Below are 20,095 nucleotides of genomic sequence, written 5' to 3'. Positions count from 1 at the left end.
CCTTCCTAAGCACACAGCGACTACACTCCTTGACTTTTCGTTCCACATCTGCAGCCATTTTTGGCCAGTAGAAACGAGATCGAATCAGATCTACAGTCCTCTCAATCCCTAGGTGACCCATGTCATCATGTAAACTGCTCATCACCAAGGGTCTTAAATCCTCAGGGAGTACTAGTTGGTAAGTGAGTAAATTATTTTCCTGCCTTCTTCTATAGAGTATTCCATCTCGCAACTCAAGTCGATTCCACTCCTTTAGAAAAAGAGGAAAAGTTGGAATCTCTTTTCGCACTGTAGGAGAAGGTTTCTCCCCCAACTCCAAGTGGAAAATGACTTCTCGAAGGACTGAGTCTGCTCTCTGCTTTTCACCAATCTCATGTGGTAGGTAAGGCATAACAGGTAATCCATTTAAATTACAATCCTCTCCATACTCATCAGGTACAGCATCAGGACGGAGTGCAAGTGATCCCACCAGTGCAACCCCAGAAGCTGCGTCTTGATTGATAAGGTGCTTTTCGCAAATAGCATGAACTACATCATTTGGGGCACTAACAATGTCAGCAGCATCATGGTGATGGTGTTGTACAAATTGATGTATTCTTTCCTGCTCTTTACTGGACCAAGCAGTCTCAGGAATGGGTTCCTGGGGTCTCCTTGAGAGACTATCCGCATCTACATTCTGCTTGCCAGCTCTGTATTGCAATTTGAAAGAGAAGGTGGAAAGAGCTGACAGCCATCGATAACTTGTAGCATCCAATTTTGCTGTAGTGAGGATATAAGTCAAAGGGTTGCTATCTGTAATAACGGTGAAATGGTTACCGTATAAGTAGTCATTAAACTTTTCAGTCACTGCCCATTTTAGGGCAAGGAATTCAAGTTTGTGAGCAGGATATCTAGACTCACTGTGAGACAACCCTCTGCTTGCGAATGCTATTGCACGCATCTGCCCATCCTGTTCTTGATAAAGTGCTGCCCCTAGTCCCTTTGTACTTGCATCAGTGTGGAGAAAATAAGGCAGTTTGGGGTCAGCAAATCCCAGAATAGGTGCAGAAGTGAGTTTTTCTATAAGGGTTCGAAATGCTTCTTCACAAGAAGGCGTCCATCGATCACCAAAGGACTCTTTTGGGTTATGGTACTGGCTTCCTTTGTTACACTTCTTGGCACCCTTTCTTAGCGGAGGATATCCTGAGGTCAGATCATTAAGTGGCTTCACTATTTTAGAGTAGTCCTTGATGAAACGACGATAATATCCCCCAAAGCCTAAGAAAGACCTAAGTTCTTTTAGGTTTTTAGGTACAGGCCAGGTTTTTAAAGCTTGGACCTTCTCAGGGTCAGTCTCCACTCCATGCTCTGACACGATATGTCCCAAATAGCGGACTGAAGTCTGGAAAAACTTACATTTTTCCAAGGAGAGTTTCAGACCATATTCCTTTAGACGAAACAGGACATTTAATAGTCGAGTCTCATGTTCTTCCAATGTGTCTGAGAAAACTATTAAGTCGTCCAAGAAAACAAGTACCTCCTTCAGATTAATGTCCCCCATACATTTTTCCATTAATCTTTGGAATGTACTTGGGGCATTCGTCACACCCTGTGGCATGCGATTAAACTCCCAAAATCCCAGCGGACAGACAAAGGCGGTTTTGGGTTTGTCTGCCTCATCCACTTCTATCTGGTAGTACCCAGACTTTAAATCGAGGACAGAGAACCATTTAGATCCTGTCAGAGCCGAGAATGTTTCCTCAAGATTCGGCAATGCATAGGCATCTCTCACTGTTTGAATATTCAGCTTGCGATAATCTATACATAGACGTACATCCCCATTCTTCTTCCTCACCACCACAATTGGGGAAGAGAAAGGTGACTCTGATTCCCGGATGACTCCACTTGCAAGAAGATCTTGTAGATGCCTACGAACTGCCTCAATATCTTGTGGATGAATAGGTCGTGCCCTCTGTTTAAAGGGAGTTTCATCGTGCAATTTAATGCTATGCTTCACTTTCTGGGTGTGGCCAAAATCTAGGTCATGATGACTGAACACTTCAGGTATTTCTCTGAGTTTTTTAGAAATGCGCTCCTTCCATACCTGAGGTAAGGGGGAATCACCGAAGTTCAGAGTGAAATCACCCTCTCCATTACTATTGGAAGTTTTTGAAAGAGGCTGTAAAGAGTCCACAGCATAGAGCTCAGCGATCACACATCTGGGTGGGATAGTAATGTCATGATTTGTCTCATTGGTAAGCACAACTGGTAGGCTATTTATCTGGTTCTTGGGCTGATTAAGGAGACACCGCTTGACAAACACCCCTCCAGGTAGAGACGAATCAGGTGAGTGCTCCACAAGTATAGTCTGATCTATTCTGCATGGATTTGAAACTGAACCTCCCACCACTACAGTCTGACCAGCCATTAAAACTTTGGGTGCTCGACTCCTCAATCGTACATGGCCAAGAACACCACTTGTGTTTTGTCTCCATCTTATTTCAAGAGTTTTAAGTACCACTTTGTAACCATATGAACAAGGTTGAAATTTTGGGGGATCAGCACTTAAATACTTCTTATAGAGAACATCCAAGGTGTTTGTCCCAATAAGAACCATTGACTGATTGTGAGCTTTTACATCAGGAACTACTAAGGCTACTGTAGGTATTTCAACGCTCACTCCTAGTAATTCTTCTGGAAAGGTAATTCCCATTTCTATGTAGCCTTCGTATGGAACAGATAGACCATTTGCGCCTTCTACTTCCAGGATATCATCAATGGACTTAATTGGGTATCCTGAGAGATGCTGTTCATAGAAGGACTTTGGAACTGTTGTTACTTGAGAGCCTGTATCCAATAAACAGCTGCATTTTTCATTGGCTATAGTAACTTCAGCAATGCTCATAGCACCTATTAACCCCTTTGGCAAGCTAGTGCTTTGCACTTTAGAAACCTGACTTTTTTCAAAAACATGATTAGTATTGGGACATTGTGATTCCAACTCAGCCCCTGTCTGTCCCACAACAAGGACTGATTCTAGTTTAAATCAGGGTTGGAGTTGGCGTTCTGAGAGTCCCATAGTAGCTGTTTTTCTCTCAAAAGTTTACGCTTGGCATTAACAAGTGTGGGGTTTGGCTCAGAAGTGCAAGAGGATGCAATATGACAATCCTCACCACAGGTAAAGCAGTACCATGGTCTAGGCCTGTCCTTTTGTCTTTGGCTAACTGGAGTCCTAGTTAACCGGTTAGCAGTATCTGACTTCTTTTTCTCCTGTTTATTTACTACTGCTTGCTGTGAAGCTTTCTTTTGGGTTTTATGAGCAGGAACAAGGCTAGCCAACTGACTTTGTAGTTTTGCTATCTGTCTCTTGATCTCCTTAGTTTCAGCTGCAAGTGATACCATGTTTGAAACTTCTCCTTGCTCCACCTCAGAAGAAACCCACGTCCTTTGCGAGTGCATTACTGCTCTTGGTTTAGAAGACCCAAGATGCTGCTTCATACGAGTGACTTTTGCGGTGTGTTTGTCTTCTTCAGTGCGTAACATAAGTAGAAGCTGCCCAAATGAAGGAGGATTATTACGCCTTCGCTCTAGCTGCAGGTCAGTAATTAGATCATTATCCCAGCAGCCTCTACAGAACTGCTTGAGAAGATGCCGATCTGCTTCTTCAGGTGAGACACCACCTCTTTTTATTGTCACTCTTAAAGCTGTCTGCAATCTGTACAAGTAAGTAGATGGCTTTTCACCAGCGTCCTGCAGAGTATTCATGAACTTTGCAAGGAGTTCATCTCCATCCTCAACAACTCCAAAAGCAGAATCCAGCAACTGAAGGTAAGCTGATGATGGAGCTTCAGAGCTAAGATGTTTTATAACATCTGCTGCGGGTGGTAAAAGACTGTCTACTATTTTCCTGGATACGTTCAAATCAGATAAGGTGGAATCTTTCAGCATTAGCTCTACACTGGAGCGCCAAGTGTCGTAATCGACCTCACTTCCGGGTCTGGGACATTTTCCTGAAAATACCCTAAGCCTTTGCTGCATAAGTCCTTGAGTAGCCACTTCACCAGTTCTCACCACATGTTCAATTACGAGTTTTTGAACCTCAGGTGGATTTAACACCTCTGAAGAGGTTAAGAGGGGGGGCTTATTTGGTTTAGCAGAGGTATGCTGTGACAGTGAGTCATCTGGTTGACTAATTTTGACAGGGGCTGGGGTAAAACTCTCTTCAGGACATACCTGAGCTTGCGGTTCATTCAGATCCTCGTCATCAGCCTCTGTGTCAGCGGACGTTGGAGTAAGCTCAGCAGTCATTTGTGACAGCATCTGGCTCAAGACAATCTCAAAATCAGTCCCACTCAATTTTGCTACTTCTTTCAGTCCCTCCAGGTATGACTTTGTGACACTGGTTCCCTTATACTGTGTAAACACACTAGATAATGCTCTCACATGGTAAGTAACACTTGGGTCACTGGACAGCTGGTGAGTATAAGGTAGCTGTGGCTCTAGAGAATGCAAAGCTTGGCCACTGGTATATTCAAGTATAACACTTTGATAAAACTCAGAATCCCTGTCACTAATAAAAACTGTTTTGGCAAAAGAACCATATTGTTTTAGAAAATCAAACAGCTCATCATCACTTTTGTCTTGTGTTAAACCGCTAATGATCACTGAGTTCGGAATTTTAATCCCTTCTGCCTCTATTATATCCATTGTCAATTGTTACTGGTCAACGTAGGCAAAAATAATGGCTTAGAATGTAATTAATACTCAGCAACAGCGCCACCTCCTGGCTGGCTCGCCACTTTGTTACGGGTATTAAACCTTAAAGGACCAAACAATTAAAATCAGAAGATTACTAAGAACGGGAAAGGAGGTAGTGGTGATGCTGAGTAACTCACAGAGACAAAAAGGTATGTTGCACAACGTTGTTCTGTATTAAATACACACACAAAAGAAATAACAATAAAATAAACACTAATTAAAAATATACCCCGGGTGCACCCTTTATATGACGCTGTAAATTTTGTTAAATTCACAATTTAACAAATAGATGAGAGTTCAAATAAATCAACAATTTCCAAATTGTTTTGTTACATGTAACCAAATAAAATCTTTCCAAATATATCAAGTTTCAAATCCAGGAAGATCAAAATAAAATAAATGAATTATTTACTTTCAACTGTCTTTTGGGTACTCACAAAATGTCCTCCTCTTGGAAAAAAAAAGAGAAACAGTCTTAAGGATCAAATCCTCTTACTTGAGTGAAGGGAAATAGTGAAAAAGCAAGTGTCCTTTTTCCCTAGAAGTCAGTCCTTTCCTGTAGGTCCACTGAAACTGCACTTGGGAGGCTCGCCATCAACCGAGAATCGCAAGAATTCCAAAATCCAGCAACAAAAAAAAACCTGGCCTGTTCTTCTAATGTATTCTTTTTTTAATTCCTATCAGGTACACGTGACCACAGTGATGTCTGTGAGCGAGTCAAAATGCATCCATCGCGCTCAAATCAGCATATATCTACTCAATCCCTCGCCATCCTCGTGCTATAGACTTATATTTTTAACATTATATTGGTTTTAAAAGTTTTAACTTATGTATTATTGCTATATTTACTTTATAATCACTTGGTTTTCCTTTCTGTCACGCTGTGTGTCTCTTCCGATGCTTTAGTAATATCCGCAACCACAAGGGGGCGGAGATGAGCATCCAGCGCTCTCATTTGCTGACTTAAGACTGCTGACAGCCTGACACCCAATCAGAGAATTATAACTCACATATACATGTTTTAACATTTTTTATACATTTTATTTTAATACTTATTTTAGCATCAACACTTTAACACTTTACTAATGATGATGAGGTGTATATTTATTTATTATTTTATCTGTTTTTATTTGTCTTATCTATTTTATCTATCTTGTCTGTTTTATCTACTCCCATTCATTATTTTATGGGGGTTACATTAAGATTGGAGTTGTCCCAGTCCATCTCCGGGTCTTTTCTTTCCTCTTCATCCTCTTTTGAGCTGTCTTGATGGGTGGTGTGGATACGGTAGATGCCCAAGACCACAATGACCACCAGGGCAGCTATGCACATTACAATTACCACTGTTGCTGCAGGAGGGGTACCTAACGACACAGAAAAAAAAACAATAGTACAAAAAATATACTTATTTTATTTTATTTCATTTTTATTTGCAAAACTTGCAGCATGTTGATTTATATGTTCATTGTCAAATGATATTAGTAAAAAAAAAGTGGCGAGACATAAGTTGCTACAAATTCTTTTCAGTGCAAAAAAGGCTTCCTTTTTCAAATCTTTTTCCTCAAACAACACTTTAAAATGTCCATTCTGAGGTTCAGCAGCTCCTGTCAGGCCCAGATTCACCCCTTGACCTGCTGTGGACCCCACACCTGTGGCCCATCTGCTGTCTCAAAGTCTCATCTAGCAGCAGAATATTTCATCAGTTGCAATTATAATCATATTACTCAATAAAAAAAACTTCTTATTATCATCAATGTTAAAAAGTCATGGTTTATTATTTTTAAAATAAATAGGGTTTTAATATTTTTTTAGGGTTTTTTCAACTTTAGTGGTGTTAACAGACAGTAAAGTTTGGGGAGCAAAGATGGGGGAAGGATCAGCAAAGGAACTCGAGCTGGGAATTGAACTCACATTGTCGTGAGCAGCTATATGTCGACGCGCGAATCACTTGGCTTTCTGAATTCCATTTTTTTTCTGGTTTTCTGTTTTAATGGTAAAATTGCATCAAGTAATCAAAATAGCCATTTTATTATACAATTATTTCTTATACAATCTAAAAAATACATGTAAAATTCCAAATATAACACATTTAAATAAAAAAATAGTCAGTTAAAAGATGCTTTCTGTGTATGACTGAGACTAGTTACTGAAGAAATAAATAAAATAGTTTTTTTTATTTGTATTTCTTTCAAAATAGTACATTTAACAAGAAAAAAAAAGAAAATTACCTCATCATTTACTCTCTCTTACATGGTGTAAAACATTATGAGTTTGTAAACACAAAATAATATATTTTGAAGAATTCTGGTTGCTGATACCTATCGACTTCCATATTTGAAAAAAAAAAAACGAAACAAAAACAAAAACAAATAAATGCTATGGAGGTCAATGGGTCCCAGCATTTTTCAAAATATTATTTTATCAATCGATGAAATATCTCGGTTCCGTATTTTGTGGTTCACATATTTAAACATCAAATATGTCTAGTAATATTGACCTTAAATTAGTCTAGCCAAAATAAAACAAAGACTTTCTCTAAATATATGAAAAAAAAAAAAAAAAAAACAGGAGGGATAATAATTTTGACTTGTATAACAACTGTACCTACCTACAGTAGTCAACATTTAAAGTGGATCATAACCTTTCATCAAAATCGTCCTAAATTTATTAAACACTCATTCTTGTACTAGAAAAATTTTGAAAAAAAAAACATTTTTTATTTTGAATGTTGAGTGCTGAATACAGAAAATTAAGCATTTTTTATTGTAAGCTTTAAAAAATATTTATACTCAACACATTTCACAAATGTTTTGGGGTCAGTCCCCAATTAAACCATGATATAGTGGAAAAATTACTAAGCTTCTTAACATTTTGATTTCTTATTGATATCTTGATGCATCCTACAAATATATATATATAAATATATATATATATAAATATATATATATATATATATATATATATATATATATATATATATATATATATATATATATATATATATATATATATATATATATATAAAACAAAATGGATAAAAAATATTAATGACAATATAATGACAATATAAAATGACAAAATAAAGGTCAATAATTAAAGCAGAAACATGTAAAAATAAAAATAAAAAAGCATGTAGATTTTGGGGTTCACATAGTGTTTCCTGTTTATTTAAGGGTGTAAATTGCATTATGGGAGTTTTATCTCTACTCTGGTGCCTTTTGATGTTGAAATTTCAAAACTGCAGATTACCAAAATGACTTTTATTACCATTTTATTTGTTTGAGACAAAACAATACTGTTTAAGAAACAACATAGAGAGAATTAAGTCTGTAAAATAACAGAAAAAGTTGGGGAGTTGACACATGCATAAAATGTCACACTGTTCATAACTTCAACACAAGAGGTGTTGAAAAAAAATCAAATAGCTACTTCGTGTGACTCCTCTTCTACAGTTTAATCTAATGCACAGGTATCAATTCCAGTTCCTGAAGGGCCGCAGCTCAGCAACGTTTAGTTCCAACACTGCTTCTACACACTTACCTGTTTTCACCTGGTTTCAAACAAGCCTGAAGGACTCAAATAGTTTGATACGGTGTGTTAAATTAGGGTTGGAACTAAACTGTGCAGAGCTGCGACTGGAATTGACACCTGTGGTGCAGGGGTTCTCAACCTTTTTCACTTCGAGGCCCACCATTTTTCTTTAAACATTTTTTGAAGGCCCAAACTGATTGTCTTAAGAAAATGTTATATACAATATAAAATCTAATAATATAAATACAGTTAATGCACTTAATTTCAGGTTTCATAGGTTCAAAGCTCCTGAAATATTTACTTCAGTTATTCTTTACAACTGCTGACCGGAACCTGAACCTGACAGGACTACAGGAGATAGCAAAAAAACTGCTGCTGCTTTGAATTAGACTGACTTCTATTCATCTATTGATCTATATCCCTTAAAATGAACAACCTAACCCTAACCCTAAATGTAAAATACAGTAAAAATCCTCTAAATCTGTGGAAGCACATCGATCTGAAAGCGGTTTAGTTTTGTAGCTGGACAATATTGCTGGAACAGTGAACAGCTGTTCACTACTGAAACACCACCGAGTCTCGTTCCTTCTGTATTATATAGTTATAAAACACTCTCAGGGCATTAATTTGGATAACTATGTGGATATTTTAACGAGTTCACACAAGGAGAACACGCAGAGTTTGTGAATCAATGGACTTGTGCGACTTTTATACAGTAGGCAACGAGTCGCAGAAATGAGGCACGCACAAGCTGGTTATTATAACCCTAATCATCGTTACCTTTACATTTGTGTGATGGTTTGATTTATTCAACTGAGAACATAGTCCTAGTTGACATGCAGCGGTTGAAAATTTAAGCCACAGTTATGTCTGTAATTAACAGTGAGGCTGCTTTTGGAGAGAGTCTAAATTAGCCTGTTCAAACACAGAAAATCATTTTAAAATGACATATCTAATAATGAAATCAAATTATTATAGTATAATATTTAAGTTAATTTTAAGCTATCTTGCGGCCCACCTGCAGGATCGCTGAAGCCTACTAGTTGAGAATCCCTGATCTAGTGTGACAACTTAACTGCCAACATTTTCTTAAGTACACATTCTCCATTCAACAGTCTACAGCTCCATGATGAGATAAGATATAAAAATGTAATGGATGCAAAATATGTGCCAGAGACTTCCTTCTTTCCTTTGGTATGTCATTTATTATATTGTGATGTATAGTTCTCAGTAAAAGATAGAAAGTGTGAAAAGTGTGACAACTTACCCCGCTCTTCCCTACTGGCAGTTCGTTACCAGGTATTTGTACCATCATTTACCACACAAACACAGACAATATACCACCTCAAACTATTAAAAATGTCAATAAGAATCACTTTTCAAACATTTCAACATCAATAGCTTTTGGAGGAACGATCAGAATCCCATAATGCAATTCAAAAGCAAAAATAAGTAAAATAAAAAGAAAATATTACACCATAAATGGAAAACTGACTATTTACAATTTTTTTTTTTTTTTTTACAGTATAGACATATACAATGACATTGAATAATTGGCCTCTGATGCATCTCTAGATATATGCATTACAATATTTATATACACTTATACATTATAGTGGGAGAGAGAAGGTCGCTGTAAGTCACCCTGCTTTGCCCCTAAATGTGCTAAAATCATTATAATGCACAACCTGGAGCAGCTAACCTCACTCTGCTCTCTATTCCACACAAATGTTTATTCATTATATTGTTATGACTCACTCAGCCACACAGAAATCAATACGACCCTGCATTGCTGTCGTTTAGTGCTTTTCTACAAGAAGGTGCTTGAGGTGAAGCTTATTTAGTCGTGTTGACAGAGGAAGAGAGTTTGGCACGGTTCACTTTAAGAAAAGCGTGATTCACTGGGACCTTACAGTCAGCAAGTGCAGGACTGAGAGCGCGAGGTCACACTGCCACCTGCTGTTTTTTCCATGTCTCTCGTAAAACAGCCTGTCATCGCTCTTTCTTCAGTCGGCAGATCTGGCTGCGCCCTTGGGGAGTTGATCGTTCGCTGCTGTCCCTGGTGTGTGTGTGTGCGTGAGCTGCTGGAGTAAGTGCAATTTTCCCAAGCCTCTTCAAACTAACAATACATGCTCTCAAGAGCCTGTCACGCACCTCCACCGGTGTGCAAGGGTTTGTATGCTGGTGTATATCTACTGTATGTCTTATTTTTTCCCAAAAGCCCAATTCCCCTATGAATAGTTTTGCTGTCCTCAGTAAACCACTTGTTTACAATTTAATGAGATGGTTTAACAAAGCAGCAACACATTTTTAATTAATGACTAAATAATGACTTTTAGATCTAACTACGGGGGAGTCTTTAGGGACTTGAAGATCTGATCTGATTCCGATTTTGGAAGTCACGATTTGATTCCAAAATGATTCTTCAGCTACTTTAATTTTTACCTATTTATTTAAATAAATACAATTTCACTAGATTAGTTGCATAACTATTTGCTAAAACTGATTTGGATGATTCTGTAGGGGAGTGCATATGTATAAAATATAAGAAACAATCTACATGCACAGATATATAAAAAAATAATAAAGAAAAAGTTAATTAAATGAAAAAAAAAATTAAATAAACAGCACTTTATTGTTTTCCGAGGAGCTGAACTGTATTCAAGTATATAGTAATTGAATAATCAAATGTAAAATAATAGTCTTCAATTTATAAACAATTAAATAAAATCCTCATGCAGTCACAGGCCTCAAAAACACTTGCGAAATGATAAATTATATTGGAACAGAACAGAAAATAATATATTTTGAAGAATTCTGGTTGCTGATACCTATTGACTTCCATATTAAAAAAAAGAATAAATAAAATAAATAAATAAATGCAATGGGAGTCAATGGGTCCAAGCTTATTTCAAAATATTATTTTTTTTGTGTTTAAATGGTAAAATAATTATGCTAGTATTATCAATGGTTGAAATCTTTCTTTAATTATCATTATTTTAAAAGTCAGTTAAAATAACTACAAGTTCACTGTAAAAAATATCCATTAACAGGTTAAGTGTTTTGTGGTTCACATATTTAAACATCAGAATTTGTCTAGTAATATTGACTTTAAGATGGTTAAAAAAATTAAAACTGCTTTTATTCTAGCCAAAATAAAACAAAAGACTTTCTCCAAATATATAAAAAGGAAGAAAATACAAGAGGGATAATAATTCTGACATGTATAACAACTGTATATACAGTAGTCAAAATTTTAAGTAGATCATCACCTTTTATCAAAGTTGCCCTAAAATTATTAAACAACACTTATTCTTGTCCTAGAACAATTTTGAAAAAAAAAAAAAAAAAAGAAATACATTTTTGATTCACATTGAATAAATCAAGCTTTATTTATTTTTGTAAGCTTTAAAAAATATGAATAATCAACATGGTTTACAAATGTTTTGGGATCAGTCCCTAATGAAGCCATGTAGTGAAAAAAATTACTAAGCTTCATAAATAGGTTTTATTAACAAAGTTATAATCAGCAATGTTAGAAATGAAGTCTGCCTCGAACCAACTTCCACTCTAAATGGTGTGTTGATGCTCATTTCCCAAAAGGGCTGAATTATGATAGAAAAGACAAGTCAACAGTTTGTTGACACTGTATTGTTTGAGGTGACTACATATTTAGCAAATGGTAATAATTGTAAAATGGGGATGGGTATGTGGCACAGAGAACCATCTCATCAATGGTGTGGAAACTGCAATAACACAGAGAGATAGTGCGAACAGCTGTCTCAACCTCCAAGGAGCAACTTTATTAACATCTAAAGGCAAGTCTAAGGCAACATTTAAAAGACTTTGAAAGGTTTGAGTTTAAGTATGTTCAGGGTTTATTCTGACTTCTACTGCCATGAACTTGAGACTGCTATGCTTAATAAACATCATCATTGAGATCTTCTACTGTACGTCCTCCTTATTCCTTACTAGCATGAACCAGACCTGATCTGGATGAACAACATTAGGGGGAATCATGGCTGAGTTTACCTGAGATGTGATCGGAGTTGACAGTGTGAACCACCAGTGGATGATGCACAGGTCTCATGAACTGGGATTGGACCGCCATGTGATTGACATGCTCAACGGCCTCTGAGCTGTGAACTACTCCAATCTGAGGGGGACAAACAGAAATTACTTTAGAAAGTACTAAGGGGTTAATGAAAACTCTGATTTAAAACCTACAGTTGTAGTCCAAATTGTTAGCCCTCCTGTCAAATTTAAATTCTTTTAAATTTCCCCAAGTTCTGTTTAACAGAGATTTTTTTCAACACACTTCTTAACTTAATATTTTTGATACCTAATTTCGTGAGTATTCAGCTTTAAGTGTAATTTAAAGGCAAATAGGCAAGCCATTGTATAACAATGTTTTGTTGTATAGACAACTGAAAAAATCCTAGGGAGGCTAGTAATATTTATAATGGCTAGTAATATTTAAAATGGTTTAAATTATTAAAACGAATAACTACAAGCATATCAAACAAATTGGCTAAATGAAAATATACCAACTGATGAAAATATAGAAGTCATGAATTAAAGCAGAAGCATAGAAAGCAAAGCTATAGAATAAATACTGTATGTTAAGTCATAATCAACTACCCTTTAATGTACTGATACTAATAAACATACACTTATTAGTAATTATTGTTAGTGGTTTAAATTAAATAATTAGACTATAGAGCATACACAGCAAATAAAGCTATATTAGGCTTTATATTTGTAAACTTAAAAAAAATATATAATAATGAACAATGTAAATGAAAATATTTAAATGAAAATATACTAATTAATGAAAATACAGAAGTCATAAATTAAAGCAGAACCATGTGAAGCAAAGCTAAAACTAGCCTTGTAGATTAAGTCACAATCAACTACCTAGATTTCTGCAGATGTTTAGACTATCATTTAGTCTATGTATTTACTTGTGTAAATGTGTGTACATTTATATTTATTCATTTTTCAAATTAATTTCACTACTATTATTGTGATATAATAATAGTAATATTAAAATGTTCATATAATTTTTTTACAATACAGGTTGTAAAGTAATATTTTCTGTCTTTTAGTAGTTTTATGAGAGACTCACTTTTACCAAATAAGTGGATTTAATTAGATTTGCATTGTAAATATTAAATAAAAGTTACAAATTTATAACTTTTTTATTCAATATATTAAGTTATGACACTCTTAAAATCATTCTGCATAAATCAGCAGATGTTTTTTACAAAATTCTCTACAAAGAGAAAAAAGCAATGAAAAAAATGTCCGCAGATTCTGTCTGACCCTAATAATTAGTAGTAGTTTGAATCAAATAATAAATAATGAGAGTATAGAACCTAAATAGCAAATTAAGCTTTATTTATAAAAAATAATAAAATCAATCATATTGTTAATTTTAAATATGATTTTTTAAACTGTATTTCTAAAAAAAAGAAAAAGAAAACTTGTGTATAAATATCTATAATTTGAAATTATAAATCAAGAGCCAGAATACAAGCATGATTCTCTGCAGTGCACAGCTCACTTTTAAGTACCAAGAGTCCAAAAGTGCAAAAAGACTACAGAAAAGCAGGAATTGGAAGAGGGGATAAAGTGAATGGAAGATATAAAGAATAAGAAACCATGCCCCGGTATGAAGGCAGTCTCTGACCTCCAAGTTGAACTCATTGCTTGTGTAGCGTCCATTCAGTTCAGAGCAACTGAGCCGGAACCTTCTCTCCGACAGACTGCCGGGCTTCCAGTTACGGTACCTCACCTGCCTGATGGCCTGTTCATAATGTGCCATCGAGTCCACACCTGAGACCAAAGAAAGACTATAGCATAAGGCAGGCGATCACTCTATACTACAACAAAAGACACTAACTCAACATGAACAAGCAGGAGTCTTGGTCTATCTCTAATAAATGTAGTCGACACTTTCAAAACACTTTAGGAAATGTCAAGGTGATTTGAATTTGCTTGCAGAAATCCAAATGTACAGTGTGATTGATAGAGGGAGAGGGCTGCTCTACAGTCTGAGCAGTATCTAGGGTTGAAGAGTTTAGAGCTCCATCGAAAATGACTTTTAAAGATCAAAACTTTTTTTTGACAAGGATAAAAGTCTTTGAAGTCAAAACCCCAGATATTTTTAAGAGTGATCAAACTTACAGTATTGCTGATAACAGACAGAAAGCGGTCCTATAGGTACAGCTATTTCCCATCCCCCCAAAAATAGAACTACCATCACTTATTGATTAATTTTCTATTCAAAGTATTATGATTTCTGGTAACACTATAATAACTACACAATATGAATCATGTATTAAGCATTGGCAAATGGTGAATTCATTATCTGTTAAGCATTAGCTCTACATTATTAGATGTTGGTAAGCAGTTTATTGGCATGTCTGTTTACAAAACTACATCTACTCTCTTCATATCTCGAAAAATACATTTGCAAAAATCCTGTCCTACACTCGGGCCTTTGTCACAGGATATTTATTTACTGTCTGTTCCTAAAGTGCAGACTGAGATGGGGCTTTTAAACGCGCAGCACCTTTTGCATAGAGTAATCTACAAACAAAGTTGCATTTTAAAGACTTGATTTCACTAAATGCTTTGAAAAAAAAAAGAGTATAAATGATTTAGAAATTGAAACACAGGCTTGCAGATGTTTTGAATAGTTTGTTTGTCAATGTGTGATTCACATTAACTGTTAATTGTGTTTTCTTGTTTGTTGTCTGTCCAATGTGACAAGTATACTGCCTAATCTTGGCCAGACCGCTCTTGTAAACAAGACTTTTAGTCTCATTGTGTCTTTCCTGATAAAATAAAGCTTATAATAAAATAATAATATAGTTTATAAATACAGCTACACATGCTGTATTCTTGACTTATAAACACATTTATAATGTGCTTAATAATTGTGCATTTATACTTTATTTCTTAATAATTGTTCTTTACTAAATTCAGTATTGCATTATTTACAAACCATTTGTATTTAAGAGTAGTTGGAGGTTTTTAAGATCATTCAGAATGAGTTATTAAATGATTACTAAACTATTCAAATCAACATTTATATATTTTATTATGCAGGTATATAGTCATGGTTACTATGTATGTTAATGAATGCTTTAATAACTCAACTTCATGCAGTTTTGTGACCTAATCTAAAGTGAGGACTATGCTTTGTAAAACTAAAATGACAATTAAATGACAATTAAAGGCTCTATCAAATGAACAATAAATGTTTGCAATCTTATCTAAAAAATAAAATTACTGTAAACTTTAAAGATTGCAGAAAAAGGGAGTGTTATAATAAAAATAAAAATAAATACAATTAAATAAAATTGGATAAAACAACAACAATATTTTAATTGAACAAAATGGTATGATGCAACAATTCAAATAAATTTTGCGAAGTTTAAACTGTACAGTAAATTTATTTTACGATTTCAAAGATCTATTTTTCATTTGATACAGTTTCATTAGTGTATCTTCAAATGATTAGAAATTAATAAAGCCATTTACTTTCTTTTTTTCCTGTTTAGAATATATAACTGAGCCTTTAATTTAATTTAATTGTCATTTATAAGCCTAAAGAATCTTTACTTTAGTCCAGGTCAAAAAACTGGATGCATTTATTAACATACAAAGTAATTATTAGTACGTATGTGACTAAAAAATAAGATATATGAATGTTAATTTGAACCGTTTATTAATCATTCACTTGCGCATTCTGAATGATCTTAAAATAGCACCAAATATTCTTAAAGAAATAGTTTGTAAATAATGCAATACTCAAGTAATGAAAAAATAATCATTAACAAAGTATGACTATACAATCATTAAACACTTTATACATAAGCTTATTAGTAAAGAATACAGCATGTGTAGCTGTACTTATGAATGCACTAATGCCTCTAAATGTAGAGTTAATACTTAACAGATAATGAGTTAACTATTTGCTAATGCTTAATAGATGATTGATAGTGTGTAATTATAAAGTGTTACTGATTTTTCCCTATTCTTTATTCCAGATTGTCAAAATGATAAAATAAACAAAAAAAGATATTCAATTTATTAATTGGTCAAAGTTTACAATAAGGTTTCATTCCTTAATGTATTTACTAACAAACTAATTATGCACAATATTTGTACAGCATTTATTAATCATAGTTTAACATTGATAAAATCCAAATTCATGCTTTCTAATATGCACTTTGAACAACTAATAATAAACAACTATATTTTCAGAACTTACATGAGTAAATACTGTAATAAATGTATAGTTTATAGTTTGTTCATGTTAGTAAATGCATGAGCCAATATTACCCAATACACCCTTGTTGTAAAGTCTTACCTACTGTATTAAACAAAAGTGAAAGTAAATAAAGTAAATATAGTATTACAAAAACTTTGAATCACCAGTTAGTTTAGTTTTTGTACTGAAATATATTTGAAATATGTTTTTTATGTTAATCTCAATCAAGTCTGAAGGTGATGTTCACAAATGGAATAATTGACACTGGGAATTCAGATTTCCATCACAAGGATCAATTATATTTAAAAATCCAGTTTTTTAAAAAAGTATTATTTTAAATTGCAGCCTAAGTTTCTTTCAAAAGCCTTAAAAAAATGTCACAACCTTACATTTTTTAATGGTAATGCTCCACTGAAGCTATACTGTACAATGCTTTGTGCAGTAAAAACATGTAAATGCACCTTTTTATTCACTTAAAATGTTATTATTCTTCCGTTCTACTGTAGCCTTCATACCTCATTGAATTATTCATTCACATGACAAGCAATCATCTAAGATGGTAGGTCATGTGGCATTGGCATAACCTGTAATTTATACATTGGAAGGCACCATATAAACGGATACTATCATTTGGCTTGACAACAAAATCAAATAGAGTTCATTTACGGTGCTTCTATAGTACTTTTTATCCAACTGGAGCATGATCCCTCATTTACTATCATTATATGCAAAAGAGTGACCAGGATGTTCAGCACTTTGTGTTACAAAGATAGAAGAAAGCAGGTTTTGACATTCTTCCTTCTGTTGTAGTTACACTAGTTACCACAAATTAACCATGCTTTTACCTAAACTAACCATTTAGTAATGTAGTAAACTGTGGTTATACAAATAGTAATAAATAGCCAAAAACTATAGTTAATTTCAGTAGGGCCAATGCATTTAAAATGACCATATAAATGAAGAAATGGAGTCAAAAATTATCATATCATGTCATGTCATGTCATGTCATGTCATGTCATATCATATCATATCATATATCATATCATATCATATCATATCATATCATATCATATCATATCATATCATATCATATCATATCATATCATATCATATCATATATCATATCATATCATATCATATCATATCATATATCATATCATAGATCTTTATTTAAAGCAGTGATGCCCAAAGTAGGGCCCGTGGGCCAAAGTTGGCCCATAACCTTTGATTTGGCCAGCCATCCCTCTGAGAAGAGGAAGAATGATGGGGATGGTTTTCAGATTGTCAATTCAAATTTAATTTAACCTGTTTTATTGTTAAAAGCTATCTGAAATTAAATCTTTCAATAAAATTGCATAAATTAATCAGATTTAATTTAAATTTACATACAATGCAGAGACTTTGGTGAGCACATTAAGTCCAAGGCAGATTCTGCTTGAGTGTATTCAGCATTTAACTATATTGTGGTATAAATGTGATTGCTTTATTTATTTATTTATTTATTTATTTATTTATTTATTTTTTGCATTAAGTTCTCATTTAAAAAGTTATAGTACATTGGCTAATATGATTTAAAGTAATGTTTTCTCTTTATTTAAAAGAATTAGGAAATAAATTAGCAAATTACCTATGGCTACTTTAATGTAATGTAGTTTGGTATATTCTGACCACGGCTCATAATAATATGCGTTTTTTGGCCTTTCATACAAAAAAGTTTAGGAACCCCTGATTTGTCAGGGGTATGTCAGTGGTATGTCAGCAATATGTCAGCAACAAAGGCTATTTTCATTGCAACATTCTGTTTTATAACCATTATTACACTTAAATTGAGTGTATAACAGCAGAACAAAACAGTAACAAAAAAAAAAAATAAAAAATTTAGCTTCTATTTCAAATGTAAAATCCTTTACATTTTTTATGCAATAAAGAAAAATACAAACAAATACAGAGTAGAGAATCATGTTCAATAAGTTCAACACTGCATTGTTTTATATATATCTAATCAGTTTTTGAGTGAATCATTTCAGTCACTTTTCAAATGATCCCTTTGTAAAGAAACAAACAAAAAAATCACTTTAAAATTAATCAGCAATTTTGAACGAATCATTTGAATTAACGCTTTAATAATTTACTAATTGAAACTATTTATTTATCATCAAAATATTGTCTGACTATTATTGGGGCAAAAAGATAAATGTTTGTTAATATTGCACACTTTTTAAATGAACTATACTCTTTGAAAAAAAACTCTTTGAAAAAAAATTATATATAGACAGTTTTCTTGTAAATTATTTAGTAATTATTTGGTTAAAAATAATCTTGTTCAACAATAGTCCATTTATACGTCCACAAAGGGACTTTTTATGTGATCCCAGCCTCAACCTAAAATGAGCTTGTTTTACTAGCTAGATAATGCATGCTAAAATAGTGCAAATGTACATATACAAATGTTTAATGAATTATACTTCTGCGTCAAGTGCACATGCTCCGGCACAGCCTTCGCGCAGTCACATAGCCCTCGCTGTGGCTGACACAGATGCTGATGTGCAGCTTTCACCATCTGTGTGATTGGTCGGCTTGGTAGCTGTGACAAATGTGGGCAGGGCAGAGAGCCGCTCAAACACATTAGAGAGAGTTTTTACAAGTGTGGAGTCCCATGAAGTAGCTCTAGATGGAAACTGTTGGTCTGTGTTTACGTTATGATTAATGCTGTTGCTCGCCTGCCGGTTCCCACCTCTGAATGAGCAAGTTTTAGTTTTACATTAGGGTAGATTTGAAAAAAACAAAACACCAGCAAAGAAACTCAACACAGAGGAACGTAAAAAACCTACTGGCTGCTAGGATTTTGAAAATGTTATTGCAGAGCAACACAAACAGCATGCAGAAGTATAAATGCTAGGGATGTAACGGTATTGTAAATACCGTCATACCGCAATATTAAATTTTTTCGATATTACCGAAGTCGCATGACTCGGTAAAACTATAGGTCTTCAGAGAAAATTTGCTCAGGCGAATGAAGCGAACGGGAGGTAGCTGAAACTTCATTTCCCATCAGCCCCGGCGTGGCCATAATCCTTTGCGGTCTGTTGTCGCTACAGATCCAGTAATGCGGAAATGGAGTGTGCTGCTAGTAGCGGAGATGAAAAAAAGATGGAAATGATCGAACCTAAAGCGGGTGTTGTCGCCGCGCGCGTGCTGAATAGCGGTGCTGTCGCGCGCGTTCTGATCAGCTGTGTTGTGGCGCGCGTATTGTAAAGCGCCGAGGGGGGGTTGAGCGCGCATAATCAAGAGAGGTGTTGTCGCGCGCCTACTGAAGGGCTGGACTGGACGGAGGTTGTGTCGCGTCGCGGGGGCACTTTTGATCGTTTTGGAAGGGCATTTTCTATCCAAGACTAAAAAGGGCATGTGCACTGCACAGGTTGAGCCCTATGTGTGCATGTGCCTGCAAGTTGGGGAATACGACTAATAACAGTCATGGGGACTGCAGAAACACAGCACACTGTTCAGATTGATGCAGACATTGACTTGTACCGCAAAGAGACC

The 20,095-nt window shown here is 34.7% G+C and overlaps 2 protein-coding genes across 3 annotated transcripts in view; one reads left to right on the top strand and one right to left on the bottom strand.

The window, feature by feature from the left end:
* Positions 1 to 20,095, bottom strand: part of clstn2a (calsyntenin 2a) — a 445,439-nt gene that overhangs the window by 7,474 nt on the left and 417,870 nt on the right. Inside the window, exons 14-16 of one of the 2 annotated variants that reach the window (XM_073910342.1) lie at positions 13,961 to 14,106; positions 12,301 to 12,424; positions 5,941 to 6,101 (exon numbers count right to left, since the gene is read on the bottom strand). In XM_073910342.1, coding sequence (XP_073766443.1) covers positions 5,941 to 6,101; positions 12,301 to 12,424; positions 13,961 to 14,106 — 431 coding nt within the window. Of the gene's footprint in view, positions 1 to 5,934; positions 6,102 to 12,300; positions 12,425 to 13,960; positions 14,107 to 20,095 lie in introns of both variants that reach the window. The other variant, NM_001159839.1, reaches the window with a different exon arrangement.
* Positions 1 to 20,095, top strand: part of LOC141378646 (uncharacterized) — a 471,123-nt gene that overhangs the window by 181,238 nt on the left and 269,790 nt on the right. The window lies entirely within an intron of this gene.

This window comes from Danio rerio, chromosome 2 (genome assembly GCF_049306965.1).
Source record: "Danio rerio strain Tuebingen ecotype United States chromosome 2, GRCz12tu, whole genome shotgun sequence".
Taxonomy (NCBI): Eukaryota; Metazoa; Chordata; class Actinopteri; order Cypriniformes; family Danionidae; genus Danio; species Danio rerio.
Note: the sequence above shows the minus strand (reverse complement) of the source record. Positions and strands in the feature narration are given on the sequence as shown.